Below are 13519 nucleotides of genomic sequence, written 5' to 3' on the forward strand. Positions count from 1 at the left end.
GGGGTCGATCCAGCGCGAGTGGGCAGGGGTGCGGGGAGGGGGTGAGTGTTCTCAGGCCCTCCGCCGCCGGCACTACCCTCGCGGCTTGGTTGGGGCCCACAGTTAATCCCTCCCACCTTGCTCTTCTTCACAGTCGCTGTCTGTCCGCAAAGGCCTCCCCATAGCCCCAAAGGCCAAGCCTGCGTCCCGCCCCTGCCCTCCCTGCGGGTCCCAGGGAAGCTCCGCAGCCTGGGCCGTAGGGGGCGGTTGTCATGGGGACGCCGGGAGCTGCCTCCTTAGCAACAGGACTCCCAGGCCGGTTACCATGGAAACAGCATCCACTCGGCAATCAGTGATGAGGATCGGGTTCCCTGCCCTTTCCCAAGGAATTTCCCCTCCTCTGGCGGCGGGCAACACGGCACTCCCCGCGCCGCGTCGTCGCCGCCGGGAGGGAGCCCCAGGGAGCTCGCGCTTCCGGCCCTGGCTGGCTGCCTCTCTCCTACCCGAGGAGGCCAGGGCCTGCGGGAACCCTCTGCAGCCAGCGCGGGTGGAGGCTGCCCTCTGAGGGCTTTGCAGAGGGTCTGGGGGCCAGGCCTACCGCTGGGTGCGACACCTCCTAACAGTGAGGCCCCAGATCCCCCGTGTGTCCTCAGGTTCCCCAACTGACACAGGAGCCCAGCAGCCGTGGCCCACCCTTGGCCACTCTGAAAGGCAAGCTCTGTCCTGCCGTGACCCCTCCCCCCAGCCTGGTCACCTTCGTCTCCCTGCCGCCCTCTAGCTTCTTAACGCCCATCTGATCAGGCTACGAGGGCATCTCCCTCTTCAGTATCCAACAGTTCACCTGCACATTGACTACCCTCATTCTTGAGGGGGCACCAAGGAGTCCCAGGGACTCTGGAGCCCTGGCAGCTGGGGTGGGAACGATCTGAGTCAGGGTCTCACACCTCCAGGAGCAAAGGACACACACACACACGTGCTCACCCTCCTCAATGTCTCTCACCAGTCCATGGAGTCCACACCATGTCCACAGCCAGACCACTCATCTTCTAGCACCTTTGCCCCGCAGCTCTTGGGGACACAGGTTTGTGCACACAAGTGCCCACACATGCTCTGGAGGTCATAGCCCAGCGCCATCCACAGCCCAGCTCTCGAGCCTCCAGTACTCCCCATTAACCTCACCACCCCACCCCAATCCCTGGCCCCTAGAAGAAGGCAGCACGTGCTGGAATTTTTTTTATTTAAATAAAATATACAACACGGCCCATTTACCGTTTTCTGTTTTAAAAGTGGAAGATTTGAAAATTGCTTGTGGGGGATTCGGCATGGGACGCCCCACTGACCGGACCCGGCTCCCCCAGTCTCTGTGGAGGGGCTGGACTGGGTTGGAGCTTTTATAAAATGTGTGTGTGTGTGTGTGTGTGTGAAGAGAAGAGGGTGGTGAGCCCAGGCCCTGATGGCAAGGGGGGTGGTCCTCACTCTCCTTGCCCCTGGGCTCTCCACCCCCATTCCTGCCCCGCCCCACCCGCCCTGCCACCTCCAGGACTAGACTGTGGGTTTGGATCAAGTCCTGATGTCTTCCTTGGGGGGCAGGGGTGGGTGTAGGACTGAGATCGAGGCTACTGATTAAATCCTTCCAGCTCTGAGAACTCCCGGGGCCCCAGTAGAGACCAAGGCCAGGCGGCTCCTAGCCTCTACCTAAGACCCCAGGATCCTTCACCCCCTTCTCTCCCGGATTATTGCCTCGCAGTCCCTGTGGCCCATCTATGGAGAAACTGGCCTGTCTCACATCCCAGGACAGCTCAGGACAAAACCTGATCTTGCCAACCTTCCGGCTTGGAGCATGGAGGAGGCTTCTGGAAGGACAAGGTGGAACCAGCCTTCCTCATTATTCAGGACTTGGCAGCCAGACTTGCTCCTGCCATATAGGCAGGGAGCAGACCTTTGACCCTGGCTCTGGCAGGGTCTTGCTGGGGAGGATCGTGCCTCAGGAGGCATCTGAGCTGCCTTCACATTGGCCCTCACTCTGGACCTGCTTCTGCCTCCTACTTGCCTTCAAGAATCAAGGCCAATCCCCTTATCTGTCCTCCAGGGCCCTCCCTCTGACCCTCCGGCCTCTGGATCTCCTCCCAAAGCCCCTGACTCCACAGCCCCACATCTACCTCAGTCACACCCCCACCGTGCACCCCAGCCCACCTCCTGCTCCCTCCTTCCTCTCTTTCCTTTACTTGTCCTTCCTTCTTCCTTCCCTTCCTCCCCTCTCCCCATTCCCTCTAACTCCTCCCACATCTCAAGGCCTGGCTCAAGCCCACCAGTGGCCACACACCTTCTTTAGGCTCCTCAGGAGACCCAGCCCCCTCCTGCATCCTGAGATGTAAGTCCTGGAGCCCTCAGCAACGTGCCGTGCCGGGGGGCCTTCCCACCATAGCTCACTGGAGCAACAGGCTGGGGAGGGAGCATGAGGAGGGGGCAGAAAAACATGATTTACTGAGTACCTACTATGGTACATGCCAGGTGCTGGGCTGGGCGTTTCACATATAGGACTTTTCTCATCTGGGCCTCATAGGTCCTGGTGAGGCGGGACCATAATTATTCTCATTGCACAAATGAGGTAACAGAAAAGGTCAGATATCTTGCCCAAGAGCACACAGCTAAGGAGTGGCAGGGCTGGGATTCAAACCAGGTCTGATTCCCTTCCCTCTGCACCATGTCTGGAGGCCACCTAACTCAGCCCCTCTGCACAGTGCTCTCAGGGAAGGCGCACGGGCTCTTCCCCAGGCAGGCTTGGATGCAAATCTCCGATCAGTCCCAGCTCTGCCACTCCTAGTTACATGATTCTGGAAAAATTACCCAAACTCAGTCTCCTCATCTGTGAAATGGGGAGAATCAAAAGACCTGCCTCGTGGTCTTTGTACATGGAAGGAGTTAATGAGTGCACAGCGCTAAACCAGTGGTTGGCACAGAGCAGACTCAGTAAAGAAGTTCTCTCACCTCCCACTGTACAGATGGGAAAACCGAGGGCCACAGAGGCGACAGGATGTGCTTGAGGCCCTACAGGAAAGGAGAGGCACAGCCGAGTCTTCTGCTTCCACGAGGTGAGAGGTCAGTCTGGGTCTGGATCGGAGACCAGACACGGGGAGAGAGGGGGCCTGCTGAGAACCCTGGGGGACTCTTCCCTGAGGCCTGGAGAGAAGACTCCCCAAGACCCAGTGGCAGGGCCAAGGTTGGCTGCTGGATGTCAAGTGACCTGGGTGTCCTGGCGACATGGGGTTAAACTAGGTTGCACACACATGTGCACACATGTGAGTGGCTATCTACATGGCTCTGCAGAGCGCTACATAGCTATACATAGACGCATCTTACATACATATACATACATACTCATATACATATTCATATACATATCTTGCTAAGTTTGCAGTAGAAAAAACGCAAGACTCTCAGGGCCCTGGCCCTGTTTTGTCCCAAGGACTCAGGCAACTGAGGCTCCCCAGGAACACACCCAAGGGCAGCCCCTTTCTGGGGCAACAAGATGACCCCCAGCAGAATGGGGCTCCAAGTTCACAGCTAAGGGGCTGGCAATGGCTGTTGCCCTTAAACGAATACAATGACAGATCTGCTCTAGGAACCCCAAACATGGGTCACCCCCACCCCTGCCAAGCCCCAGAGACCCCACCTGCCTTCCTCTGGCTTTTGTGTTTGGGCCCTGCCTGCTCCCCTCCCCCCACCCTCCCACTAGTGCTGAGTATTAAAATAGTCTATAAAAGCAAGTGACCAAAAATCTATAGCTCTAAGAATACCTGGTTATTTTCTGCTGTCTTTTGTTTTTCTGGTGTGAGTTTTTTTTTAAATGATAATTATTATTGTTATTGGTATTATCTCCTAATCACAGTTAAACCTGAAGGGAGAAAAAAAGCGAGGAGAGGGAGGAGGGGTCCCAGCTCAGAGATTGGATGGCAGTTTGGAGCGCACTGGCTCAGACCTGGCCCCAGGTTCCCTCTGGGGGGCAGCAGTCAGAGGGGGCCCCCCAGAAGAGGCGGCTCTTGCCCCAAAGAAAGAAAGAGGGGGTGGCAAAGAACCTGAGGATGTCTTCCGAGGCAGAGTGACGTGCTGGCCAGAGACAGCACCATAGGGTCTCCCAGGGGGACCGAGGCCCCCGCTGCCCCCACTGCCGCCCCCAGCTCTGGGGAAGAGCGTGAAGGCAGCCATGGACTCCCCAGAGGAGTGTGGGGAGGCTCTGCGGAGAGTCTGCGCCCCATCCTGGGGTAGGGCCGGCTGAGAGGCTGAGATGAGCTTGAGGTCCTGGGTGAGGCGGCCTGGGGTGAGGGGTGGTGTACCCCGGCGCTGGGGGACCTGGGGGGGTGGGGGACTGGATGCAGGTGGCAGGAGCAGGGAACCGTGGGAGCCAGAGGCCCGGGGTTGGGCACTTGGGAAAGTTCTTGGGGGGCCTGGGCTGTGGCCAGTGGGGCTGAGACCTCCTCGGGGGGTAAAGGCTATAGGAGAAGCCCCCCCAGAGGCCCCTGCCAGGAAGGGCTGCCGCTCAGGCTGCCGTGGGGGTGTCTCTGGCGTACTTGGTGGGCCAGCGGCCAGACCTGGGGACAACTCCCCCGGAGGCTGGCCCAGCTGCCCTGGGCTGGATGACGGGGACCTGGATGAGGGTGGGGGCGGCAGGAAGTGCTCCAGGAGTCCCAGGCCTCCCCTGGCCCCCGGCAGAGGGGGTGGCGGCTGGTTAGCTTGTGGGGAGCGGGCGCCAGGCTGCAGTGGGGTGAGCAGGGGAGAGTCGGACGAGGACAGGGAGCCACCCAGCGCCTTGTGGAAGTGGCCAAACCCGGCAGTGGTGGTGGCAGCTGCAGCAGATGGTGTGGGAGCTGGGGAGGGGCCACAGACCCCAGGGGGTGGGGAAGAGCTGGAGGAGGGCAGGAGAGGGCTCAGTCCGGCGGGTGCAGAGAATCCAGCCAGCTGTTGGATGTGGAAGGAGGAGGAAGATGGTGTGTCCACCTGGGACGGGCTGCTGGCAGGTGAGGCGGAGCCCAGGGCAGAAGGGATAAGGGACTGCAGCCGCTTCAGGTGCCTTGGTGTCTGCCCGGCCCCGAAGCTGCCCAGCCCGGGGCCTGGGGGAGGGCGGAAGATGGCGGCGGGCAGGCGTGGGTGGTGGGTGAGGGCTATGGCCACGGAGGTAGTGGCAGCGGCAGCCTGCAGCGGTGCCTGGATCAGCGGGGTCCAGATGACGGGTGTGGGGGTCGGGGTGGCAGAGGCGGCAGCCTGGACACGGTGTGCACAGTGGGCCATCTCGCGGTCATGCTGCACAATCTGCTGGATGATCTCATTTTCCTGGTAGTTGAAGACGCCTGAGTTGAGGTCATGCTGGACTTTGTGGAGGAGGATGGAGTTCTTCTTGCCTGGGCCACAGAACAAGAGCAGGAACTCAGGCCAGAAGGGGCGGAGACGGGGAGCCCGCCCCAGCTCGTGGGGCAGGGAACACTCCCTCCTACCCTCCCACCCAGCTCCCTCACCAATGCGGTCCAGGCGGTCCAGCGCCACAGTCTCGAAGGCCCGCCGCATCATGGGGTACTCCTCCAGCACCTCGTTGAAGTTGTCCACGCTCAGCGAGTAGAGGCGGCAGTAGGTGTCGGCTCTCACGCTGGCTGTGCGCCGACCCCGCGTCAGCAGGCAGATCTCTGCCAGGACAGCAGGAGTCAGGGTAGGCTTCTGTCAGACTCCACAGGGCTTCCTGCCTCACTCTGACCTAGGTCCCCAAAGCCTGGTCCAGAAGCTTGACAGGTTCACAAGGTTCCTACCCCCTAGCTGTGACCACATTGGATGCCATGCCCACCTCCCCCACCAAATGGGTGCTGGATGGTCTTTCCCATCTCTGGAACCATACTCCTATACTGGTCTCACAGACACCCACCTCTGGGCAGTAGCCACGAAGGGCCTGCCATGCCTACCATCCTTGGTGTCTCTCCAGCCCATTCCCCTGTCCCCCCAGAGCCCCTTGGCTGCCTCACCTCCGAAATAAGAGCCATCCGCCAGTTTGGTCTCCTTGTTGCCTTTGGTGAGCACACTGACCACGCCGTGCTGAATGAAGTACATCTTCTTGCCGATGGTGCCTTCGCGGATGATGTAGTCCCCTGGCTGGAAGACCTCAAAGCGCAGCTTGGTCAGCATGGATGTCACAAAGTTGGGGTCCGCGTTGGCAAACAGCGGCATGGAGGCCACCAGCTTCCGGCAGTTAAAGTTAATGATCTCCTGCTCCCCAGATGGGGTGGATTGGGAAAGAGGGGGAGAAGGAGGTGAGGGGAGCCACCCGAGAGGAAGGCCTGCTCCCTTGCCCGGCCTGGCTGTGGGCAAGCTCACCTCCCGCAGCGGCTCACTCAGCTCGCCCAGGATGCTCTCCTCGTCAAACATCTTGCCCTGGTAGCGGTGCTCGTAGTAGTCGTGGATGCGCTGCCGGGTGTCGGGCGGAAGCTTATGGAAGGACATGTACTGCTCCACCTGCTTGTACTGAGTTCCAGGAAAGGAGGAGAGGGCGTCACCCCCTGCCAGCCGGCCCCACGGCCCCAGCTGGCACTGCCCGGCCTCAGCCCTGCTGGTGACCAGGGCTGCATGACCCTGTGGGCCGTCTTGGCCAACCTTAACTCCTCAAGACAGAGGTCCTCAGTGTGGGTGTGGTCACGCTGTGCCCCAGAAAATGGCCCTGACTCCCAGCTGCTTGGGGCTCCATCAGAGTGTCTGGTCTCACCGCGTTCAGTGCTATGGAGATGGCTGTGGGACAATAGGAACTGTCTAATCCCAGATATAGGAGACCAACTGACTAGGAGGTCGATCCAGTTTCCCCTGAATGTTGGACTTTTCTGTGTTACACTGTGAGCCAGAGAGGCCTGACTGACTCTGGAAGGAGCCGTCTCCTACCCGTGGTAACAAATTGGCATAGGCAGCAGAACGGGCTGCAATGGGGTAGAGGGATTGGAGGCTGAAGCCGGGCTGCCTGACCCATCATATGGCCTCTATCCAAACGTGGCCCAGCCGAGGCTGAGTCATTTTGTTGAAGAGCCACTCCAGCCCAGGGGAGGAGCCCAGTAGAGCAGGGACCTTAAACAGAGGTTTGGGGACAAGAGATTTGTGAACCTAAGTGCCCAGGGCTCAACCCAATGAGCAAGGCTCCCACCTACCCTGGGAGTGAAGGCGGGGCTTACTACAGCTGTCCCTGGATTGTGGGTGGAGAGTGAGAATGTGAGGTTCTTCCCACACTGGGATTTAAGAGAAGTCCCTAAACCCCAGGAACAAGCAGAATAGGGGAGCCTGTTCTCACATATTAGTGCTCCAAAGAGGTGGGGACACGGTACGGCTGCAGAGGGTGCCAAAGAGCGACGGAGGGCTGGGGGATGACATTTGCTGACGTTCTTCCAGCTGCAGTGGCCCAGGCAGAGGCCGGCTGGGATGAAGGGAAGGGAGATGACGTGCTGAGGTAGGCATTAATGACAGATGGACCTCAAGAGTGGCTTCCGGTTTTGGGCCTGGGCATCTGTGCCACTGTATCCACTAACGAAACGGGAAAGAGCGGAGGTTTGGAGTGAAGCGGGTGGGGAGACTGTTCTCATTTTGGACATGAGGAGGTTGAGGTGTCCAGGAGGCACCAAATGGACAGTCTGGAGCCAAGGAGAAGGTGGGGGCTGATTATATCATTTGGGCCCCACTGCATAGAGGCAGACACAGAGCCTGGGGCTGGGGGTAGCAAAGCTGTAGCACTAGGAAGACAGGAGAGAGAACAGCAGAGAGCCCGGCCCAAGCCACCAGGGCCCCACGTGTGATGACTGACAAGACAAGCCAGCCGAGGAGAGCAAGAAGGACTGGCCAGAGAGGAAGGAGGAAAACTCAGAGAGCGCGGTCGTGGAAACCAAGAGCAAAGCCAAGAAGGGAGTATAACTGCCAACTGCCGCAGGGAGCCGAGCGAGATGAGGACCCAACAGCACCCACTGGCTTTAGCAACACAGAAGGCGCTGGTGAACTTTGGTTTAGTGGGCTGAGATAAGAAAGTGGATGCAGTAGCCATAAACAATGTGGGTTTTTGGTTGGTTTGTTTTACGAATTTGTCCATGAAAAAAGAGACAGACAGCAGCCAAAGCCGGATGATGGTGGAGGGAAGGCTGCTGTTTTTAACAAGGGAGAGATGAGCAAGTTTCAGTGCTGATGGGAAGGTCCAGAGAGAGAGAGGCTGGAGGAGATTCTGGACACAGGGGCAGCAAGAGGGAGAGGGGTCCTCAGTCAGCAGAGACAGGCCCTCAATTACCACAGCAGGAGGAAAGGTGGGTCCAGATAAAAAGACATCTACAAGTTTAAGGCCAGGGAGTTGAAGTAGTTCTCATCTAGGAGGGGTCCCCCTCTTCCTCCTCTGTCTCCCACACAGGGGGTCCCAATCACAGGGCTGGACACGAGGGAGCCTGTGGAAAGGACCAATGGGCAAGTTCTCCTGAGAGAGCCCGGGTGGACCATGGCTCTCTGCCCTACCTTTTCCTGGTACTGGCGCCGGGAGGAGTCCAGGGACTGGATGAGGGCGGTGGCATGGCCAATGAACATGGCGTAACAGGTGGCGCCCACGATCATGCTGAGCATGGTGAGCCAGACGTCCGACATCCCCACGGGTGCCTGCCGTCCATACCCGATGCACAACATGTGGCTCATGGCCTTGAAGAGGGCGTAGGAGTACTGCTTTCCCCAGGAGTTGTTCTGTGGACAGACAGATTAGGGGATGGGGGGTGAGTGGGCTCAGACTTGTGAGAGGGCAGGCCTAGAAAAGTCCCTGCCACCTCTCACCCCTTAACCTAACTCTTTCCCAGTGGCCGAGTCCGGGGCTCCCAACCTTGCTGCTGGCCCAAAACCTCAGTGAGGGGCAGGGAGGCCACACTGACAACGCTTGGTGATGAGGGAAGCCACCCTGCTGAAATAACTCCAGCCCCCTCCAAATTACTGCGGAGCAAAGCCCATTTCCCCACTGACCTCAATTACAAAACCAGATATGCTTCCCCTGGGGGGACAAACTCTGGCAGACTGAGCCAAAAACACTGTCCTCATTCTGGGCGAGCAAAAGTTAAAGTGCTGCTGAGCTGAAGTTCTGCCGTGCGAACCCCGCCGGCATCCATCCAGGGAAGCGGCCACTAGTACCCTCCCCCAGAAGGTGGGCTGTCTGGAACACACAAGGCTGGGGCAGGAGGAGGGAGAAAGGGAGCGAGGCTCCTGGCTATTTTTGTCTCCAAAGCCAGTCGGTGTCGCAAGGAAGCCTCAGTGTGGGAACACTGGGCTCAGAAGGGCCATCTCCTGAATTTAGTGCATGTGTGGGCCTGTCACCCTCACACAGAGGTAACTGTCCCAAATGAGGGAGCCACCAGATGAACCCCAGTGCCTCTCTGCTCACGTGGTAGATGTGTTGGTGACAATGCAGAAACCCACCCTAGCATAAGGCCCACAGCACCCCTGCCCAGAGCCCCAAGTATTTCCACACTTCTAGGTTGTTCCAAGCACCTGGAGGAAAGCACACGAGCTGGGTGCCATGTTCAAGGTCACTCAGACCTTCCGGACAGAGCTGAGCTAGGCTGGAGGCTCCCAGTCTAGACCAGGTGGGAGGTCCACAGAGCCGATCTCCAGGGGTGGAAGGGGCCAGGCTCCTTGCCTGTGGAACAGGGGTGGCCCCCCAGCTGCCTCCAGTCAGGGCTTCTGGCCTTCCTGCTGAGCCCCTGGGGACCGGGAAATGCAATCCATATGGCAGATTCATTTACACGCAGCTCATCAAAAGGCTGTTTTGTAAAGCCCTGTTTGATGCTGAAAGATGCCTCGGGGTCTCTTTCACCTCTTTCAAAGTGGTTTTCCCCCCCTGGGGCCCTGGGGATTTGCCTTCAGACCAAACCAACCTGACTGAGAGGGAAAAGGAGAGAGGCAGGGATTTGCCGGACCCAGAGAAAGGCTCACAGGTCCAACGGGTCCCCGGCCCCACTTGGTGCCCACCCTGTCCAGAGGGAGGCTGGGGGGCTCTGCCCTGCGGCTTCCACGGCCCCAATTCCAACTTCTCCTACCCACCCACAGGGTTGGAAGGCTAGGGAGGGAGGGGGTCAGGCTCCATGCCCTCCAGGCTCAGGACCTCACCTGAGACCAGGATGTGTGTGTATGTGGGGCGAGGGCTGGGCGGTGGAAAGGGCAGGTAGGGGGACAGCCTGGCTCTGCTGCTGGAGCAGAAAGTGGCTAGCTGTGTGATCTGGGAGTCTATGCAAGCTGCAAAGAGTGCCCCTCACAGGTTCCTCTTTTCTCAGGCTCAGCTTTAAGGGCTGGTCTGCCTCTGAGGAGCAGAGGTGGGAGGCAGGAGCCAGCAGCCCGGCGTTGCCACAACTGATATAATCGGAGGAAGTCCAGGTCTGAGTCTCCCTGGGTGAAATCGGGGCCAAATATCGAGGCTCCCAACTACAGTGGAGGCTGTAGGAAGGCAGAGGGAGCAGCACACAGCCACGAGCTCCATGACAGGCCTGTACCGGCTAGAACCACGTGCCCTTGCGCACCTCACTGGCACCTCGGGGTCCTACATGCTGGGACTCAGGAGTTCCAAGTTGTGGACCTGCTCTGCCCACATGTGCCTCATACCCCCACCGCCGTGCCCAGAGGGAGGGCCAGGCTGGGCGCTCACCACCATGTTGTTGATGGACACCCAGCAGTCATCGGGGAAGTCCTGCAGCATAGGCACCAAGAACTGCAGGCAGCCGTCCCAGTGGCAGAGCAGGAGCATCATGCCGATGAGATTCACTATACGCACCACGGCGCTGGCCAGGTCGTAGGTCATGTGGAAGATCTGCGGGCAGAGGTGAAGAAATTGGCCCGGTTAGGTGGATGGCCAGGAACAGGGACGGCCTCTCCCAGCCAGACCCTGCAGCTGCTGTGGGCCCTGTTCTGCTCATACTTGGCAGAGTGCCCAGCTCTGTGCAGGTCCAGGCTGTGGCTAGGGTGGGAAGGCATCAGGCCAGGCCCTGGAAGCAGCAGACTGCAGACTGTAGGGCCCCAGATGGACGCCTTCTGGGATATGTGCAGACGGCGGGGGCGCAGGAGGGTGTCCCACAGGAAGTCCAGCCATCCAGACTGGACATGGGAGGGGAGTGCACCAGGAGCCCCATACAGCCCCGAAGTACGCAGAGAAGCCACTTCATCAGCTTGCCTAGGCCGTGAAGACAAAGAGAGAAGAGCCAGGCAGTCTGAGGCTCCCTAGGGGACCACAGTCTGCAGTCAGGCCAGGGGCATGGTGTTTCCCTCAACCCGTCACCAGACTCACAGGACCCACCCAGGGGCCGTGGGCTCTGCATAAGGCAGTCAGGGGACTGAAGAGGGAGTGGCACAGACACACAGCCTCCAAGTTCAGGTAGACCTTGCTCCCAGGCCCACTTCCTGCCCAATTCCTAGCTGTGTGACCTTGAGAAAATCCCTGCACCTCTCTAATCATGTTTCCTCATCTGGAAAACGGCAATAAAAATTCTTACTTGAGTGGCTTGTCAAAAGGATTAAATTATACATACAAAGTGCTTAATACTGGGTATAGAAGTGTTCAATAAATTGCAAACCATTATTAATTGATAAGTTGTTAATAATTGATCTTTATGATTAGTTAATATGTATCCGTAGCCACGTGCTCCTGTGCAGTTTAATAAAGTACAGGACCCTAACCCCAGCCCACTGCCGCCTGTCAATCTCTACTCCTGTGGCTCCCAGTGGGAGGACGAAGTGTGGCTGGGCAGGGCCAAGGGCAGACACATCCCAGCATCCCTGCCCCACTGCCTCCTCCCAGAGCTGCTGCTCAGTCCACTTTCAGCAGGGATCATCACGGTGGCAGGGCAGAGAGGGGCCACAGAGATGGAAGGAAGTCTAGAGGGAGGTCTCTGGAAGTTCTGGCCTTGCCTCCGGCCTGTGAGACTCTGGGAACCCTAGTTCTGGCCCCTCCATACTATTCCCAGGCAGAGAAACCTTCCTGGAAAGGGGCTTTGGGCCAAAATTAGAGACTTGTCAAATGCCACAGAGACCTAGTTTAAACCCATTTCAGATGGGGAAACTGAGGCCTAGAGAAATAGGCCTAGATATTTCAACCCCCTGTCTAGTGGTCAGCCCTGTAGCTGGTGGCAGGATATTCTGATACTAGTGACCTCAGTTTCCCCTTCTGGAATGTGGGCTGAGCCTGGGTCTAGGTTTTGAAAAACCAAAGATGAATGCTACTTGTCCAACCCCCAGGGTCTCCCCACCTGGGGCCCCCTGAGTAGCATGACTCTGGATGACCCAGCTGAAAGGCTGTGGAGTATTTTCAGGATGAAACAGCCCTTGGAAAGTTTCCTGGAGGATGGCAGCTCCAGCTTGTCCCATGGTTCCCCATGGCCCCGGTGACAGAGGGACAATACCACCACACCTGAGTGTGGGCACGTGACCCTATAGTCTTCATTTCATTTAAACTCACAACAATCCTCTGCTAAAGATATTGTTAACCCATTTTACTCTAAAGCTTAGAGAAGTGAAGCGACTTGCCCAAGGTCACGGCGGCAGTGGAAGAGGCGGATTTGGACCCAGGGCTGCCGGCGGGTTATTAATTGGCCAGTGAGGGAAGGGTGGTTTTCAGCAGTCCTGTTTTGCAGATAAAAGAACTCAAACCCAAAGTGGCCAAGTGATATGGCCAGATTCCCACAGCAAGCTGGACCAGGGCCGGGTGGGACTCCCTGGTATCTTGCCTCCACAAACACTGTGTAATGCTGTAGACAGAGCTGTGTGCCTGCAGCCTAACCCCACCAGGGCTCAGAAACCAGCCCCGGGGCTGTGAGCAAGCCCGCCCCTGCGTAAGCTGACACATCTCAGTATAAGGAGCGGTGGGCACTGGAGAATAAGCAGGGCAGTTTTGGACTGGGCTCTGGGTTCAGCGGGGACTGGGGCCGGTGTCTGGGATGCAGAGCATGGCTAAGCATGATGCCAGTGCCTCTGGCCATCCCTCCACTGCTGGCCATGCCCCAGGGCCTGGATCCTAAGCCCAGGAGGCTCCCCCAGCCTCTCCCCACAATCCAACAGTGGCTCCTGAGCACCAGGTCCCCAGAGGTGGCTCTGAGGGAAGATCCCACTTCTGTCTTTTTAGCATTTAGCTGATCAGCTCGCTGACCTTGGGCAAGTCACTAACCTTTCAAAGTCTTGGTTGACCAGGATGCCACCAGCTCCCTCACTCTTGGGAATGGGGAGGGTGAGTGACACAGGACCACCCAGTCTCAGAGATGGCCATCCCCAGCACCTACCTTCACCTCCCACCACACCTCAGCCTCCCCTCAACTAAGACGAGCTGGACATCGGCGCCCCATTTCTCAGGGTTGCTGGAGAAATTAAACTGGCTAACAAAGTGCTCTGGGCCCTGAACCCGCACATGCGTGGGTCACTATTATTAAGCTCCTTCATTTCCCAGCTGCTGTGGACTGAATGTTTATGTTTCCTGAAAATTCATAAGTGGAAACCTGATCCCCAATGTGATGGTGTTAGGAGGTGGGGCTTTGGG

General features: G+C 58.2%; 1 protein-coding gene across 1 annotated transcript in view; it reads right to left on the bottom strand.

Annotated features, from left to right (window-relative positions):
• Positions 1-3775: 3775 nt before the first annotated feature.
• Positions 3776-13519, bottom strand: part of LOC124236238 (potassium/sodium hyperpolarization-activated cyclic nucleotide-gated channel 4) — a 40242-nt gene continuing 30498 nt past the window's right edge. The window contains exons 3-8 of the mRNA XM_046655085.1: positions 10646-10807; positions 8485-8703; positions 6334-6480; positions 5985-6225; positions 5490-5654; positions 3776-5375 (exon numbers count right to left, since the gene is read on the bottom strand). Coding sequence (XP_046511041.1) covers positions 3919-5375; positions 5490-5654; positions 5985-6225; positions 6334-6480; positions 8485-8703; positions 10646-10807 — 2391 coding nt within the window. The 3' untranslated portion in view covers positions 3776-3918. The remainder of the gene's footprint in view (positions 5376-5489; positions 5655-5984; positions 6226-6333; positions 6481-8484; positions 8704-10645; positions 10808-13519) is intronic.

The sequence above is a fragment of the Equus quagga genome, chromosome 2 (assembly GCF_021613505.1).
Source record: "Equus quagga isolate Etosha38 chromosome 2, UCLA_HA_Equagga_1.0, whole genome shotgun sequence".
Taxonomy (NCBI): Eukaryota; Metazoa; Chordata; class Mammalia; order Perissodactyla; family Equidae; genus Equus; species Equus quagga.